At 32.8% G+C, this 20,120-nt stretch overlaps 1 protein-coding gene and 1 long non-coding RNA gene across 3 annotated transcripts in view; both read left to right on the forward strand.

Moving 5' to 3' along the window:
- LOC121731143 (netrin receptor UNC5C-like) overlaps positions 1–20,120 on the forward strand; it is a 62,791-nt gene that overhangs the window by 17,312 nt on the left and 25,359 nt on the right. For both annotated transcript variants that reach the window (XM_042120499.1, XM_042120500.1), the window contains exons 4-5: positions 9,026–9,225; positions 13,463–13,541. In XM_042120499.1, the coding sequence (XP_041976433.1) occupies positions 9,026–9,225; positions 13,463–13,541 (279 nt within the window). The remainder of the gene's footprint in view (positions 1–9,025; positions 9,226–13,462; positions 13,542–20,120) is intronic.
- On the forward strand, positions 3,285–8,291 carry LOC121731144. The gene is made up of 3 exons (XR_006036199.1): positions 3,285–3,472; positions 6,634–6,638; positions 8,281–8,291. It is a non-coding gene; the product is annotated as an uncharacterized LOC121731144 (long non-coding RNA).

A 20,120-nucleotide genomic window follows, 5' to 3' on the forward strand; every position in this document is an offset into this window, starting at 1 on the left:
GTCTAATACATAAATAACCTTCTATAATCACATCAATCGAAAGTGGAAATTTCCACTTTATGTGCCTATTAAATATTCATATTGCTTTAAGCATTCAAATATAAATTGATCTGTCACACCGTGTGTGATATTTTTTCCATTTCATGTTAATATATGAAAATCTACCTAATGATGAACATAAACACGATATTAACCTGAAAATTCTTTACAATTTATGAGTTGGGAAAATGAATTTCAAAAGAAACACTCAAATCAGAGAGCACGTCAATAAGTAGGTATTAGGTAATGAATGTGTCAATAGACTCATATTAATATTTAAAAATAACATTTCCGGTGTAAACACGCCGTGGCGAAACATTTCATCAAAACTCATAATTTGAGAATTTCCGTTAGTTATTTTAGACTCACCTACTTTGCTGTTTTCTTTCAACTGATTCTTCCTAGTAGGTGTAGTTGTAACTAAAATAAATTCTCAAATATATTCGACATTAGTGTTAACATATTTATCAACAGATAAGCTCCTCGGACAAATCTCTTATGATTTACGAATATCCACAAACTTTGATGTGCATTTTATACAAATTTATTGTAGTAAAACTTTTACAACACGAATATTATGACTGTAAAAAAAAGCTTATGAGGCGATGACGTAAATCAAAATAAATCTTAATCATTTATATGGCATTCACCCTTATTTTCTTTCTTTCTGTAAACGAGAAAGCCATGGTAATGATCTATGATAAAGTACGTTTCTGCAGACTCGTAGTCTAGAATTTATGGCAAAAGTTTCTCTTTTATGTCCCCCTAATTTCCTGGCGTTCAGAAACGAGATAAACTCACAAATAAACTTAGTTTCTTTTAATGATCTATCATTAAGCGTAGTTCTTAGGTACATATTCATTTGAGAACCATAATTATTACTATGGCCCTATTTTTATATTATGTAGAGTCAACTAACGAGTACCCATTTGTAGGTATCTAAACATTTTAAAAATTTGGTAGACTTACTGCCGCACTCAGAGTGGAACATTATTTACTTAATTGTAATTAATTCAAAATTTTGACATTAGCCCCATACATTATCTGTCAAACTCTTTATTAAACTAAAAGTTAATCGTAACTAAATGTATCTGAGTACGGCGGTTAGGGCCTGTTGCACCGCTTTCTGATAAAGTAACGAATAGGCTATTCACAACTTTTTTGACATATTCTCCATACTTCATCTGTCAAGTTAGGTGTTGGATAGTCTATTCGGCACTTATCAGGAAGTAGTGAAACAGGCCCTAAAAATGTAAACACTTTGTATCAACTGTATGATTTTATTGTTACTATAATATGATAATTATACTTATTTATAATACTATACTATAAATAAAGAAGTCACTTTATATGGTGTTTTAAAATGCGCCCTCCCCGTTTGCTGAGCTCAAAATTCAAGGAAACATTTTCAATTAAAGTTGCGGACTTTATCTTCAAAGTTTATTAAATTGACAATGAGAACTTCCAGATTGTTATACGTACAAGGTATTTGAGTATTTGTGCTGTACTTTGAAGTTGAATAAAGTGTGTATTATGATACTTCGCTCAAATTTTGTTATAAATCGTTTTGTGCTCGATAGGGGCGAAAGTTTATTGAAATGTTTAAGTGTAGTATTAGAAATAGGGAAAATATATGTAATTATATCTTATCCTAGTTTTTGGTTTCCTTATAATATAATTTTAATTTCCCTCTGTCTGTCCATCCTTCATTAACTTCGGTAATTGATTATACAAATTGACGAAATGTGGTGCAGCTATACATTGCATAAATAGACTCATCTGTTAACTTCCCTTTCAAAATGTCCCTGATAACGCTAGTAAAAATTTAATAAATGATCCAAAGTTAACTTAATAACTTTTACATTTTACATATTATGTAAAGTGCCAACATAACTTTATAACACCAAAATAACGTTACATTATTTTCTTCATAAATACAATTTCTCCCTCCTCCAGGGGACAAAGCAGCGGGATACAAGTGACTTATCGGGGTAAATCTAAGGCTTGTAGGCTTTTGAATATGTGTATAATGTTGGGCGATCCCCAAAGATCCCCTACCGCTACCATAACAGATTAGATCCATATACACTGGTTAGTTGACATATTTACAATAGGACATGTAAACGGGGTTACATAATATTTTTAACTAGATGACGTCCGCATCTTTATTTTCCTATTTCATTTCCTACATCAATATTTCCTATTTCCCATTTATCACTACTGTCCCCATAATATGATTACGCTATTAGACTGCGATGATTTCGGGTTTATGACAAGACAAATAGAGCTGCCCAAAGGTTACCATCAAATTCGTTCGGCCAATGATGTATGATGGTACTTACGTTATAGAATCCATTACGGCACGACTCGATTAAATTCAATCTGGAATGGAAGTAAATCTTCTGTGCATATTAAATAAATGTCAGAGAGGGCCATTTCTTAGATTTATGTAATATTATATTCTATTTAGGTGATGTACAAACTATAGCTTGCTTTTTCTTCTTCTAGTGCCTCTCCAAATCTAAGCTTGCTTAGTAGTTGTAATAATATAAGGGCCATTCCGCTACAGACGGCCCTCAACGAGAATTTTAAAATGAGCATTAGTTATATTTTTTAATTGGAATATACGTAAGAAGATGTGTATTTACTAAAAAAACAACTTTTATCGGTAAAAAATGGAATTCGAATAATTTAGAGCGTTTTTAAACAATATCATCTCTAAGTCTAAGGGACGCGATGTTTTTTCCCATATTTTTAAATTAAAATAGCGTATATTTAAAATCAATGTTTAGTTGTAGTATAGTTATACAGCAATACGTAGAAATCTTTTGTATAAATTACACTATTCAATCGTTTTGAGTGATTTAGATGATTAATTTTGTCAGGCCAATAAACAACTGAAAATTTTAAAAAAAACTACAATTTGGTGCAGTTTTATTACAAACTTACTAGTATAATTATATGTTCCATGTCGAAAATTTTTAAATTTGTTAGAGTATTACGATTTAATTCACCTTTAACAATTAACATATTTGAGAATTTTGATGTTGCGCCCGCGATCGTAGAAATGTTAATAATTTCTAGTACTTATTACTATAAATACTTTTATCTAGTTACATAGTTTCTTTGTTTTATGCTATTTTGAAATATAGGCAAGTTATTTTGTAAAAGTTTTGCACTAAACAGTATTCACTTATGAACTCATCACAGTTCTTAATGGAGGATCAAATTAGTTGCACCCGCGACAGCACTTCAAACCTGTTTTGTGACCCTTCATACATTTGATGAGGTTTTCATTCATAAATCATTGTTAAACTAGGTAAAATGTATCCCTTCAAGAGATATTTTATTAATAAATATGCTTCATTTTGCCTGTAGGAAGCTTTAAGTGTGTCAAACTGTTGCACCCACGATAATGGAATCGCCCATAAGCGTTACGGACTTTTTCCTTGTTACAGTTTTCGAGACCTATTTTACCACTTATCTCCACTAATAAGATAATGTCAACAATAAGATAATATTTTCGTATAGTAACGTCCGTTTTTATCTAATACTATCGTAGTACTAACGCAGAGCAAACATTACATCAACTCCAGATTTATACAAATTCCAGCTCTTACTAGGAACAATTTAATAACATGGTTAACTAATTCAATTATAAAGTGACCAGGTTCATACATAACTGTATCTATACGGCTCAGTTGGTACGAATCTTATTCAGGAAATGAAACGTTGGGTGAATTTATAGTCCTACACCAACTCCCTACCGGTGTTACCCACTTATCATTTACGCCCATCAGTTGGAAACAGTTTTACATTTCTGTTTTAAAGCTTTTAATGGAATTTAAATTTTCTTTTGTTAAATGTTTTTTTGCGTTAAAAGATTGATCGACCCCGTAATGGTTTGTATTATTAATCGTGTGAATCTTTTTTCTGTTATATTTTATTCTGAAGTTTTGAGTTTCTGATAAAATATTTGTCAGTTAATTTGTTAGTATTAATAGAAGTTACAACATTGTCATATTTAAATGTTTATGTAGAGTAATAAAATATGACAAACATTGTAAACTTTTAACTATTTTAGTGCAGTGGGTGCATTTAGTTTACATTAGTCATTTATTTTAGTCTTAATAAGCTGGTTGTTAATTAATGCTATGTTTTAGCTTTTGTAGGTCTATTAAAAGGTGGTCGTTCCGTCGCATAAACGTCTAAATATAAGATGTAATTGCTCGCACCGACCGTATGTAATATAAACGCCTTTAAATTTCCATTCCGACAGTTTTAATTGTTCCTCCCTCACAAGTACCTCTCTATTAATGATGCGACAGAGGCGTAGCTAACATATGGGCCCCGAGCATTATAGCGTGTTAGTCATTTGCTAGGGTAATTTATAACCTCACTTGCTACCTAACTTTAAGGTTGTTTTAAATCTTATGAATTATCTTGAAATGGGGGTTTCATATTTAAATGCCTTTTCTATTAGGAAACTCTATGTTTGTTTGATTCCATTTTAATCTACGTAAATAATTTTGGTATATATTTAGTATGATGATTTTAGTTCCGCAAGTAACCGCTAAAGGCACTGTAAAATTTGCCATACTAAAAAATTACGTAGTCGGTATCGAGTATCGATAAATACTATAGCTTTAAACTCATGGTAGAGCTACAGCTGACGTCCTGACATTTTGATGCGTGGCTCCCGCTAGACTAGCTACGCCACTGAAAGAGAGTGCACGTAAAAGTGTCACATCTAAGTCCTCCCGTGAAGATTTAGCGTCGGCTTTTAAACCGATATCTGAAGTACTCACAAATTTTAATAGTCCAACATGTGTAGCGCGAGGGCAATATTTTATACTCCCAGTAATGGTTCTATTTTATTCATGTGGATTTTGTCTGATGTAATTTAACGTGAATTACTTCTGTGTGTAAAATATTAATTAAGAATGCGTACAGTCACCATACATTTATTTATTAAGATGTCATACGGATTTTAAAAGACATAGTTTCAGGGAAGATATAATTAAATGTGATTTCGAATTTGATGTTTTATATCCTTTAATAATTATTGTTATTTATTGCTTTCACTCGTACAATGAAAATGGTATGATCTTAGATAGAGTTTGCAAAGTGAGTTGTAACGCAAATGCATATACACTTGTTTTAATAGCCAATATAACAAGTAAGTACCCAAAATATTTTTCATTCGATTTAAAACAAGAAATAACGCCAATTAATTGATTAAAAACTTAAAAAAAATCTCTTATCTTCACTCTTAATCCGAAGTATGATTTGATGACTTTCTTTGCGGTAGTGGAATATAAGTATAGACTCTCAAGGTCTATATTCTAATTGAAACCCAATTATTACTATCAATTTGAAGTAAACATTAAGTTATAAATAAAAAATAAATAAAATAAAATATATTTTTATTCAAAATGGGTATCATGATACACTTTTTGAAAGTCGAACGAAGAAACTACGTTGCCTACCACCGGTAAATTTTGTGGTTAAAAAAACAATACTCACACAAATTTTAGCAACGAGCTTACAATTTTAGTTGAAATATAACAGTAGACTAAAACGATATAACATCACAGATGTTCATATCAGTAACCGTTTGCCAAAAACAAACGATAGTCATAATTTATAACCGCGATTTATCTGTTGTGACACGGTGAGCTTTAATAAAGTCAGCTTACAATTTATACCGTCTTGCATGTCCTTAAATGTGCTCGAATTATATTCACTCTACTACGAAATGTCCGGCGATTTAATCAAAATATTGCCACACTTATTAAGATTAGGTACCCTATTAAGTTGCTTAATTGTTGATCGTAAATGATTTTAGTATTTACTCTCCGAGATTCTTGAATGTTAACTTTCTTAATACGTCCGCCTACGGAAAATTAATTGCTTAGTAAATCTTAGCAGATTTAGGTGGATTATAATTTTCATCTACTAATAAAGTTAATGATAATATTAAATATTGGTAATTAATTTGATCCTTTAAACCTTACTTTCTTCTATTTACATGTTCACTAGCATAATATTATATATGTACTCATATGAGTATAGTTGAGCACAGTCCCCAGTGACAGTTCAAAATAAAATAAAAATCTACGCCGAAAAAGACAAACGTACATTTCAGTAATTGATTCCTATTACTGAAATGCCCATAACTCTACAAAAATAGATAACCTACTAACTATCAAATAATATTTTTATATTTACATTTAAGAAAGGTCCAGTTGGTTTGTGAATGAAAATCCAATGTAGACCTGGATATTTTTAGCGGCACAAATCCGGTAGCATTAGAGGAATAAGCTGGACAGCTGAGCACCGGTTAGTCTGAGCAAACCACTTGGCAAGCCTCTTTCAAACCACCGCAAAGGCTAAACAAACATTCGATAGTACAGTCCTCTGTATTTCTTTTCGTTTAATCTGTCCAAGAAATAATCTAACATTGATAATAATAATTACATTTTTTCTATAATTTGCTTTAGATTTCAAGCGAATCGTGTGAATTCATAATTTGTAATTAATATTACTTACCATGTATGCTTCTATAAAAACGGCCACTTACCTGAAATAAAGAAGTTGTTGCAGTATTTTGTCATCATTATAAGATTTCGTCGAAAATAGCAAAAGCGCTTTGAATTATTATAGAATTATTTTTCGGATTCCAATTTTAAAACTTTTTGACAAAAGCCCAACTATATGAACAGTTCCGTGGTTCATATTTCTAAGGGCATGAAAAGGAAGTTCATATTTCAATGCACGACGAAGCCCCATATTTCGTCTCTATCATGAATTTTCTGTTGACTGTACAACATTGGGACGCAAGCAAGTAATGGAGCGTATACTCACCAGATTTATGGCTTCGCTCCGCTTAAAGCACTCAAGAGTTGAAACGTTCATTTTGCACCACGGGCAGACTAGAGAATATTAGTTTTGCTCGCAATCCTTTCAAACGGACGATATTTATGGGGCGCGACGCAGATAAAAACGGAATCATTTTGTTCTAATCGAAAGCAAATGTAGAATCAGAGACAAATATGACTAATAGTCCCCTAGGCTTGCAAAATACAAGGAATGTTCAGCCACAATTAATATATTTGAACTGTCTTGTCGCATCATAAGAATAATTCAAGATTCAAATAAAATATGTAAAAAAAAAAACAAATAGTAGGCTATATTGCTCCTCTAAGAGGAGCAATATAGCCTACTATTTGTTTTTGACTTTGCTGTTATAGTCTTTTTGGCCCGACGGTATGAATTATCACTCAGTACATATAATCAAACAAAATGTTTCTCTAACTGTACCTTCATTTAGCTCCTTTTCTCATATTGTATTTATTTCCCATTTCATGGCAAGTGTAGCTGCTGCAGCCACCTGTTTGCCCCATTTTCCTGTAATAACCTTTCACGGTGCTTCATAACGTAACTCATTTATATTGTAACGCCATGCAATTACTTTTGAAGCACCTGGCTTTATTTCTTTACTTTTGTTATAGACGATTTGGGCTACGGCTTTTACTTTTAGTGTTTCGAAGTCTCAAGGAGATATTCAAATACTCGGAACCTTAAAGTTTCTTCTGGGTACGATAATTAGTTTTTAATTAGATGCACATTTATATGAGATAATAAATTTCACTAAAATCAGATAAGCAGAGTATCCCCAAACATTTTAATTATTTCATCGATATCGATGTTAAGCCCCCCCCTAAGCTTATCACTACGATCTACACAAAACGCCCAAAAGATAAATCTACAACACTGTTAATTTCCTTATTATCGTTGTAACCGTCAACAATATTGTCAAATAAAATATAGGCTCTCAAAATTGACTTTAACGATCAACGAAATAGCTATTTCCTTCACGAACCGATCGTCCAAAACACGCCAAAACGGTTAATTGTTTAATGAAAAGCAATTATTGTTTGTGGGACGGAGCGTAGACGGTATTATATAATCGATCTTGTTACGATTTTTTATTAGGATTGACGTGGGAATCGCCTATGAGAGTAGTAAGCCACAAGCGGAAGCGACTTAATTAATTAATGAAGCTCATGTTTGGATAATGAATCAATTTTCATTAATTGATTAACTAGTAATTGATTAGTTTATATTTGTTGTTCATTACATTTTTATAATATATTTTTGTTTTTGAAAATGAACTCTCTGGATAAAAATAAAAACAGTTTTGAACTCGAATAAAATGTTATGTTTGTTTCAATTGAGACTTCTCATCCAAAAGGAAAACACGCAATGGAAATGATATTGTTCGCGAGTATATTAATGTTACGTGTAATTGTTATTGACGGGCGATTTTTGTTCAGGATCACGTTTCCAATGCGGGTTTCATTAGTATCTCTGATAAAATGTCATCTTTTATTGACGCATATTATACAATAATTGGGGTAGAAAATTGTTTTTTGTATAATATCATTGTATCCGATATAGCTATTGAAAGAACAAAGAGATGTACATTCTGTATCTCCGCGTGGGGAAGCGTCTTTGTATCCTTTATTGCCTCATATGAGTATTTTAATATTTACTATGGCCCATATAAACGTTTTAATATTACTTCCCTTACCGACCGTTTTCTATATTGTTTATGTTTCGTGCTTTTAAATTTCAAACTTATATTGCTGCTGTATTTTGTTAAGACGCTGTTTCACAATATACTCTCACGTCTGTCTCTTTGTTTCGCCCAGACGTCTATTCAAAATTTCAAGCTACATGCGGTCTCATGTTCACATGATCAATTTCTGTAAGAGCTTATTGAATTATTTAGGAACAAGCTGTTTCCTGCAACTTCATCCTTATGGGTTCTATTTTTGTTTCTATAGTTTTATATTTATTTTCAAGTTCTTAGAGCTATTAGATTTGAGAATTGTACCTTTTTCTTTTTTTCCTTTCCTTTTTTAAGTTTTAGGAACTTTTGTAAATGTCGTAGGAACTATAGCATTATATTCTTTTTCAGATCTGAAGAAGCAGTTCGTCCTCGCCCCATCACCGGTATCAGTGGAGGCAGGTTCTGCTGCATCATTGCGATGTTCCCCACCAGCCGCCGCTCCTCCCCCGAGGGTGACTTGGATGAAGCATGGCATTCCCCTCCAACAGGATCACAATGTGCTGATATCACCTGAAGGAAACCTACTGATTTCACGAGCTACTTTGCAAGTAAGTATCAATAAATCTAAGGAAAAGCTCTTGTTGTAGATTTTTTAACTAGTTTTCTATACGGTTACTGTCCGGTATCTGTAATTTACTATGCATATAAACCACAAATACCTAATACTCTTATTGACATATCTAATTAATAATAATATAAGTATTGTCAGTGTCATCCCAGTTGCCAGACTGGGTTAAAAATTAAGTATTTATTTCATTTAAATGAGTCATATAAGGCATGTAATTAAGGCATTGAATGCTACATTTAATAGATTTAGTTCACAAGACTAGAAATATTTTGCTTGTACAAACTGACAAAGCTCAGAATATTGTATTAAATATTTATTTAATACAATATTCTGAACCTTCAACATTTCTCTAGAAGCCTATTTAGGCTTCTAGAGAAATGTTGAAGGTTCATTAACTTTTAACGTAATGTTTTACATAAAATAGTATCAGAATGCGGACAGTCGTGTATAAAACCTCTTTACGTCAAGTAAACGTTTTGCATACGACTGCCTCGGAATCAAATCATATATTGAATTGCAAAACAACTTGCAGTTACGCATATCTAGACTCCTTCCCGCCTTCAAACGTTTACATGCCTTTTGATCCTTAAATGATATTACTTAATATTATAATATAATTATAATAACATTTAGCATTTAAGTATCAAAAGTTAACTTATGTTGTAGGAAAATGTATTTTTCTAACTCTTCCCTATTTCATACTTTTTATTAAATAAATAAATACTTATTTGGTGTGTGCATGTAAATTATAAGATCTTTATTATATTGTAAAAGATAAGTGATAAAAAAATGTGCAAACATACAATTTCCTTTGTGTGTAATATTATTATAAAATCGTTTTTGAATTTAGATTTCATTAGCAAGCTACTTAACACTCATTTTTACGCCATTTAAATTCCAAATCTGCTTTTAAAACTAGTTCATTTTTCCTCACAAAGTTTTCATATACCAACTCTGAAACTTTTCAATTAAAAACTTAGGGCACGATTGCAGACTTATGTTGATTAATTGCCTTTCTTTAACAAACTTAACTTCGTTTTGTTCTTAGATATTCTTAAGTGTAAAAGAATTTCCTCGTAATACTATATTTTCTCTCAGTATTCTTGAAGTAAGCTGATAAGCTTGAGTAAGCTTAAAATACGATGATATAACATCTTTTCTTGGAATTCCCGCGGATTATTCTTGAACAATATAACCTATTGAATCTAAGTTGAATTTAAGCCCAACAAATATAAACTTTTAATCTTAATCTTATTCATAATCTATCAAGTTGGCTATTGATACAATGTTACATTTAATAAAAAAAGCTCTATCTCCATCTGTTACAACTTTATACTATCTTGTGAAATAGTTACATTTATTTTGTAAGCAAAAGCAAGTTTTCTTATTACTTCAACGAAATGACTTATGGTAGCTTAAATATTGAGTTATGAACAAAAGTTTGATGTTAATAAATAATAATGTGACTTATATTAATGACACCACAAATTGTAACATGATTTTTATATGTACCACATTAAAAGCATATGTTCAAATTATACGTTAACCGCGTCGTGGTAAAAACAACTGTGTGCGTGTGGTAATAAGATTTAAATTTCTTAATTTCGTGCTACGTGTTTTTGATTATTCACAATGATTCACGTTGTTAGCGTCGCTTCCCCTCCATTCAAGTTTGCTTGTAAATTTTAATTGTACAATCATTATGCGAGTTGCTACACAGTACTCCTATGTTGAAAGTTTGTTATCTTAAGCTATTATGATGGATATGTTGGTGCTACCACTTAGAGTTACGTTGATATCAAGTGTTCCTGAAATATGGTAGCACTAGCGTAGATTAAGCTGAGTGGAATGTAATCTGACATTACAGAAGTTTCAGTGATGTGTGATATAGTTTTGAAAACCAAAGAGTTGTGAACCGTTCTTTTAAAGAAATTAGACAAAAGGCGTACTACGTCATGTATGATGTACCTCTAAAATCCTGAATTATACATGAATTATATCAAATATTGAAGGAAAAAATCTAAAAGAAATAATTTGATACCCTCGTGTATTTTGTAAGTTACATTCTATACAGGGTTCCGGAAATAGAGCTACCTTACGGTTCCTTTAACGTCCTAAAATGCAATAGGAACATGTGTAGTACAGTCACGTGGTGCAGTCTCAACTAATTTCACAGACTCCTATTGCATACTAATACTAATCGCTTCTTCTGGGAAATGTTCCAGCTGTACCCTGAATGATCAAAACTAGACGTCTTTAGTTAAACATGAATGGACATGTACGTGTACATAATATGCTCATCTCTTGCAAATATTAGGATGCCAATTTACGTCCGATTTCTAAGGTTTTTGACAAAAGTATATCAGCTATTCTCTACTACCTGTGAGACTAATTTTAAAACATTGACCAATTAACAATGTTATTGAATAGATATAAACTAGAGTCTAAAAGTTCAGAATTGGGGCGGTGCCAACTGTTTTCACTTTTTCAATATTTGTAACTTAACGTTACTAAATTGTTAAATATTATTTAAGTCTACAAATAAAATATTTATAGCACACGTTGATTCCTTATAATGTATTGTGGAAGCATAAATTTTTAATGCCACAAATGGTATTGCGCTGCCGCGAACCGTTACTTCGTCTATAATTACGAGAGGCAGACAATTGTAGAAATTTGTCGAAGCCAGCTATAAATTCCCTCCATTGTGTTATCAGTAAGGCTTAGTCATAAAGCATGTCTTATTAATGCCGACAATTTAACATCCGTTATTTCACTCAATCCGATAAGATGGCCGACACTTTAAATTCATTTACATGTTCAGCTAACTCGGACAATCGCAACATCTCGTCGCAAATTGTTTATTTATCCCGAGCTGGGACTAATTAGTCGAGTGAGACGGACGTTTATTAATTGCGACACGAGTCTCTGTCGAGTGTCGTCCTTTTTTCTTGCACTAAAAGTCTAAAGTTAATTTAATTTTCTCAGCTCCCACTCACCAGTTTGTTAGGTTTCGCGAGATTTTATTCTGGATTTTCTCGTAATTTCATCCCACCACTTGTACGGAATTAGATTTCTTACTCATAACTGCAACTTGTAAGTTACACTGAATATACCCAAGTGGTATATTCAGTGTAACTTACAATTAATATAATTTTGATGTGGAAATCATCACGATTTATTTCTTATTACGTTATAATAGTTAAAATACATCGCTTGTGTAGTAATATCAGTCGAAGAAAATAAATAACAATAAAAACAAAAATAAAGCAATCGATGAAATACTTTAAATAAACAAGAAACACTGGAAATAAACATAAGCCACACCCTACTGACACTTCATATTCATAACAAGATACATAACGTCGAGGAGGAATATGAAATCGAAGTACATTATAATTAAACTCATCGTCCAGCCAGTAATCAAGTTGGGCTGCTGACGACAAAATTGCACATAACTCACACCATCTCTAGTTTCCTTACTACGGCACTCACTAATTAGCCTTTGCGGCGAGGCATGGATTAATTGCAACCAGTGTCGCTCAGTAACATTATCTCCCGAGGTGTTAGGACCATTTTCTTAATTAAATGTAATGTTTACGGTCATGCGCGCACACTATCCATACAACTTTACATTTTGTTCGACCATATTTGATTATAGTGTCATTGTGTTTATAAATTAGTTTTTAAGCTTTCATGAAACTACGGTTTCGTCTGGAATTTACATTCCGAAATAGAGCCAGAACAACATCATTTACTGTACGTAAATGTCGTGAAACAGCTCTCATTTTCTACCCTTATCATTGAGACAGGCTCTAATTGAATTTTACTTTTCCTACTTTGTGTAGCAAATAATTTTCCTTTTTTCCATCATTCCTTTTGTTATCAACTTCATTGACTTTAAGCTCTTGTATTTCGATAACGAACTCATGGTTATTAATAGAATTAACTTCTTTATCGCTCCCGTTGCGTGCAAGGTGTTAGTGTAATACAGTCATGTTTACGTGTACCGATGAATGTAAGCTTAGGTCTTACATTTTCTTCTCTTTTTCTGATTCTGTACACGCAACAACATCATTGTAAATAAATTAAACCAGACTCGTTCAAACGAAACTTTGTTTTTTTTTTCATTTTATGTGAAAAATTTAGTTTACTAATTTGCTCGTTTTGATTTTATTTTCTAACATAAGTTTATAAGGTTCATTTTTGTTTACCAGGACATGGCGAACTATAGTTGCGTGGCTGAAAACATAGCTGGGAAAAGGATTTCAGAATCGGCTACGTTGACTGTTTACGGTGAGTTAATTTGCTCATGTTAATATTTGATGTAACATTTTACTTTTAATTAGTACTCCTTTGCATGTCCGAAAGTAATACTAGTAAAACGCTTTGTCCCGGTTGAATATGGGTCACTTTGTATATTTTATACTTTCCTTAAAACGTTGTCTTCGTTATAATTAAAATGTGGATAATAGAGTCGAACAATGTATTCAGCGTGCACTATTTTAAATGGGTCAGGTTTATTTTAATTTAGGATAAAGCGCTACATTGAGTTCTTTATATAGTTAAGTGGAATTGTTATTTTATCTCTCTGAATCTTTTCTGCTTAATATTCCATTAATTAATACCCGTTTCTAGTTTCCTCCATTATTCTCGTTTCCCATAGACAATAAACAAAAAACCAGCTATTAAATTTCACGAGCCATAAAATCTGATAATGCAGTCAATTAGATTTTTAGATATTGAGCTTACACTTTAACGGCTTTAATACGAGTGCAGCGTCATTTACTATCTGATTAGCATTTCGAGCCGTATTATATTACCGGGTATCTAACTAGGCATCTTACGCATTTATTGTTTCTCGTATAATTCATCTGACAACCGTCAATTCTCGGTACTCTTTAGCGGATTCAACCCTCTCCGTCTGTAATAACTATACTTTAGTGAGATCAAAGGGCACGGCCGATCGTCCGCAATTATTGCAGTGCGCCGGCGCATGGGAGAGTCATTAGAGATGCCGCGTCGCCCACGCCATTGTGGAAATATGGCGCCTGACAAACTGATTGCAATCAGCACCTCCGACTTAGCACGTTCGAATTTAATACGCGGTGTTAAGGAAGATTTTTTTCTTTTATTTAGAATTTTCGTGTCCCTCCACAGTCAGCGTGTAGTAAAAATAACAATTTGCGGTATATCTAAGTCGTTAAACATAATTCATAATATTGTCAGTATTTCCATTTTTTTAACTACACACGTGACACGTCTGTGGTTAAAAAAATATTTATATTTCTACAATAGCTTTAAATTTCAGAAGGCAGGTTAACTTAAAAGTATTTTGGACTGAAATTAGAATTTACTATTGTTACCGCTCGAGTTGACACCTAATAACAATGATACCCTTTCATCTTGAACCAAACATTCTAATTCGTCTATTTTAAAAACCCTTCTAAAACGTTCCATCAATCGATAGAGAAACTCAAATAACAGAAGTGACCGAGCCTGGAAATGGATTGTTTGAGCTGTGAATTCTGACTCCGAGTGCACTAATTGGAATAGTTATTTCGGCTACAGGTTGCGACCAATTACGTTTATTAGAGGGCGCCCTTTGTAACGCTTCTTCGTGTATTTCTATTGTTTTATCCCTGGATATTGCTTTTAGAGTGAATTTATGTGAAACGACGCCAATTGGATCTTTTTTACTCGACAACAATTACAAGAGGGTAATGTTTTTCGAATCGAATCGAAATCGAAGAAAAACATTCATATTATGGGATGGGACCTACGTCTTTTAGTCGGGATATGTTAATTTAAGTTAGACGTGATATTTATGTCGGCTGGGTTTGACAAAGCGACCAAATAACGTAAGTCCGCCGTCTGCCTATGAATTAATTTCTCTGATAGTACCTGTGTAAGTTAGGGGGCGTCCAAAAATTACGTGAGGTGTTTAGGTTCGAGATTTGACTCGACCCCCTCCCCCCCGGTCGAGTCAAATCGCATCTAATCTCACGTTGGGGAGAGGGGAGGTTTCGGCAAATCTCACGTAATTTTTTTCTCAACAAATAATATAATAATATCTATGGACGCTTCACACCACGTCAGTGCTAAGTACCTAAAGGACTTGTGTTACAGGTACCAGACAACGGAAATATATTTAATACTTTTATACTATACCTACATATATTTAAGATTTTTATTATATCATACACATATTTAATACACATCCAGACCCGGGAACATTGAAAACTTTTTTTTTGTTCCGTCGGCGGGATTCGAACCCGCGACCCCCGGCTTGAGCTACCAACGCGCTCACCACTGAGCCACAGAGGTCGTCAAAATAATACTATTTTGGTCAATTTCATCCAGATTGTACGTATACTTAAGATTTAATCGTAAGCGTAATCGTTATACCTACGATTAAGATCATATTTTAAAAATTCGTTCGAAAGAAAATCTACAGACTATGAAACCAAACGTTTACATAAGAAACCCACATTTAAAAAAAACTCGCGAGTTTTGGAGGGAGAGAGGGGGGTGCAAAAAATCTCACGAAATCTCACCAGGAGGGAGGGGGAGGTCAAAAGATTAAAAAAACCACCTCCCGTAATTTGTGGACGCCCGCTTCTCTTCTAGCGACATTACTACTGCGGGGCTAAAATGGTCGCTTTGAAGAATCATGATATGAATCATAATATGATTCATTTTTCTAAAATCGCTAAATACAACTCTGCTTGCAATTCATTTCCGTATTTTTGTACTGATTTGACATTTGTCAGTTTGACAGTTTTTACAATTCATTTGCTGAATTGATTGAGAGGAATTGCTAAATGTGACCATTTTAGCCCCGATGGTCTAATTTTAATGAGCTATCTATTTCGCATAAAATCTGATAATGCAGTCAATTAGAGTTTTATATACGTTGGCACTTGGCTACTTTGTTGTTATAATATAATATTAAAATATTAATTTTAATTTTAAAATTTATACAGTTTTCTAAACTAAATCCTTGCTGCATAGTCGGTAAGGTGTTTATTAAGCTTCTCAGCTGTTTCAATCATCAAGTTTTAATCTCTTACTTCTTTAGCGTTATTATTTTTCTGTTTTGTATAGTTTATTGTATTTCTTAGAGCGTTATTGATTTCCTATTTAGTCCTTAGCTATTGAATGGGCTCTCGTATGACTAGTTTATATTCTAAGCATAATTTCCGTGTATAATGAGCCCCCTGCAGTGCGGGTCAGCTGTACAAGATGGCGTACTACACGCCATGTTATATTGCCCTAATATGTTGCGTGTAATTTGTCTAAATTAAATTGCTTTTTCATCATCATCAGTGCAATAAATGAGAATTGCACAAACTTAACTTTTCTTCAAGTACAGTTTTAGATTGTAATAGAAATCTAAATAATTAATATTAAGTTTGTTTTTAGCTTGAAGAATTTGTCTGCAATAAAAACTATCCTGTGACCTCGTCCAAAAATTAACGTGCCTTCATATTTTTTAACAAAATTGATTCACATTTTTAAGTGTGGAGAAGAAACCGATTGACTGACACGTCCGCTTTTATAATATTACTAGCTATTTGTCTACTATTTGTTGTACTATAGATCGATTTATCGCCCCCGAAACACCCCATATACTAAATTTCATGAAAATCGTTGGAGCCGATTCCGAGATCCCAATTATATACTTATATATATATTATAATATATATAACTAGCTGTTTGACCGAGCTTTGCTCGGTATTCGATAAAACACGAATAAAATGACATTTCCCAAAAATAATGAAAATCGTTGGAGCCGATTCCGAGATTATATATATATATATATATATATATATATATATATATATATATATATATATATATATATATATATAAGATGTACTTACTATAATTGATATAATAAACATGAGTTATAAGACAAACTACATAAATGTAAAGCTAGAACTTAAGAGTTGTCTTTTACTTTGTTACTTACAAGCTCAAGTAGTAATAAGTTAAACAGTAAAGCTCGCAACTTGGCACGTTTAATGCCAAGTATCATTGCTCGCGTGACGAACGAACAAACAAATGACATTGTATTGTGCGCCAAGTTTAAACAAGGCGGTGTTTAAATATTCTTTCAGCACGGTTAAACTATTAATCATAATCCCTTTAATTGGGAGGTTACCTTGTTTATTTTTAACCTAGTATGATGGATGGTATTTTAATACTGAATAGGCCCGTATAATTTTATTAAAAAAATGTAAATTGTAGTTTTGAAATTTGTTTAACATAACTTGGGGCATTTCTCATATAAACATAGAAGTACTAACTCTTTTAGCGCTGCAGCTGTTTTAACAGTGAACTCTTTGACAAGGGAAACAATATTATACACACCCTAAAGTATTAACACTTTTTGTTACAGCCTGTATCACAGGTTGCCAGTAAATTGCAATATTTACAGCTTTCTGTTAGAAAGTTCATTTTAAGGCAGTTCAGAAACAATTGACAACATTTCAAAATTTTAACATGGCTTTTTTATTATTTTATATGAAAGTAGACTTAAAATAAGGCGACACGTGTTTCTTGCTTTTTCAAAATTATGTTTTTATGATACCTAAAAAATAGATTTTAATCCTTCGTATTCTAAAGAGACGTAAGCGCCAAATGACGTCATACTTACGTCTGAACGGTTAATTCCATTACACTTTAACAAAAGAAAAAATCTGTCAATGTAAGTTTGTTACGTTTATTATGACGTCTGTCAATGTCATCGTCAACCTGGAGGATAGGTAACCAATGAGGTAATGTTATTTTTTAGAAATGTCAGTGTTGACAGGTGGTTGACAGTGACGTTTTTGTTTTTATGCTTCATGTTGTCTTTTTAAAACTATTTTACACCAGGCAAACAAACTGTATGATATTATGCCGTAAGTATGACGTCACAGCGTATTTTTCAGTTTTTATTTATTTTCTCAGTAAAAAAGCAATATAAAAAATTTTTGAATATTTTTTTGATATCAGGAGAAGAAACTAAAGAAACGGTATTTTTTATTTTAAGGCTTAAACATTTTGAAATGTTGTCAATTGTAGACTTCAAAATTTATCCACAGAATTATGTATCTTAAAGTCACGTTACACGTATTAACTTATACCCAGCTATAATTATAGAGATAAAGCGCTCCCGAGCTGAGCATTATTTATACTAAGATTTAATAGTTATTAGGCCGAAATGGCCAATCAATTTTTATGGGCAGGGAATGCCTTCATTAGTTCTGCGGGTGGCCCATCTTGGCCCTTTTGGTAATGGGCTGAGCATAGATAGAGATATATCAGAATATAAATTACTTAGATAATACTAAGGTCTGAAATATTAGTCTCATGATATAACCTAACAGAGGCGTGTAAAATTCCAAGGAAATGTTTAATCAATTGCACGGTTGGACTTGATTATGACGAAGTAAACTAGGTTTGCTAGATATTTTAGGTTTCTATATAAGTTAATAAAAAAAGTCATAAAAGTAAGTACAACAAGAACATATACTTGAGTAGAGATAGACTTTGTAGTTTTTTTTACCATTTATGGTAGCTATTCTATTTAAAGGCTGAGAACAAAATAACAAGAAGTTTAGCCCTGTTAGCTATCTCCAATATGAAGCTATTTAAAGTTTTTCGGAAGCGAAATATAGACGTTAATGTGAAGCTTATTTCACATTTTAATCCGTAATAATAAATTATTCCACAAACTTTTAGAAAAGTTCCGCGGTGCCGAAAGCGAAACGAATCAGTTATAACTTCTGTCAGAATTAGTAATTTACAATAAATTCTAATTTAACGGGCCATTCGACTTGAGTTATTTCACGGTGTTAAAATAACTAATCAATGTTTGCTTAGAAATAAGAAAAATAAGGAAACGATGGAGTTAAAATTTGTCGGGCAGAGTGAAGCAGATACCGCTGATGACCGTCTTTAACCTGCATTAAAAAAATAAGAATTACATCTGCATAAAGAAGATAGAAGATACTTGGGAACAAAACAGCTAGGGCCAGTATCATGCAATTTTTTGCATTATACATCAGTGTTTATAAAAAAAATATTTAAGAAACATAGGTACACTACGCTTATAACAAAATATAGATAGGTACCTAAAGCTAACTTTTTTTCAGATGGATTAAACATTGTCCTGTCAGACTAAGATGAAATAACGAAAAGTCATCACACCATAAAATACTGGTAGTACTCACCAAAATTACTCTGTGAAACACCCGTAATGGTTATAAATTATAAGATTTCTCGCCACATGTGCCTCCATATTGAAATTAATGGTTGCTTTTTGTGATACAGGGCCCTATTATCATATTTTTTCCTAATACGTAATAATGAACTCTGAATACACGGTAAAATATTGTTATTAACTAATAGATTTTGTAAGATCAAGGGGCTTTAAGATTTGGGATGTTTTTGTGGGAAATGGAAGGTGACATTAAATTAAGAAAAAAAGTTTCTGTAGAAAGTCTTTAATTAAGTGTCTGACTAACCGAGACGATTCATACTAATATTAGAGAATAGAGCTGCAGGTGCGTTGCCGGCCTTTTAAGAGGGAATAGGGTAATAGGGGAGGGTAGGGATGGGAAGGGAATGGAATAGGGGAGGGTAGGGAAGGGAATAGGGTAGGGGATTGGGCCTCCGGTAAACTCACTCACTCGGCGAAATACAGCGCCGGTTTTCTGTGAGAACGTGGTATTTCGTCGGTCGAGCCGGCCCATTCGTGCCGAAGAATGGCTCTCCCACGTCTGTTACCTCCTCATCGCTTAGCTGATTTTGTTGACATTTGGTGTGGAGATACTTTGAGTCCCAGAAAAGGATATTATAGGATACTTTTTATTCTGTAAAATG

The sequence above is a fragment of the Aricia agestis genome, chromosome 10 (genome assembly GCF_905147365.1).
Source record: "Aricia agestis chromosome 10, ilAriAges1.1, whole genome shotgun sequence".
In the NCBI taxonomy this organism is placed as follows: Eukaryota; Metazoa; Arthropoda; class Insecta; order Lepidoptera; family Lycaenidae; genus Aricia; species Aricia agestis.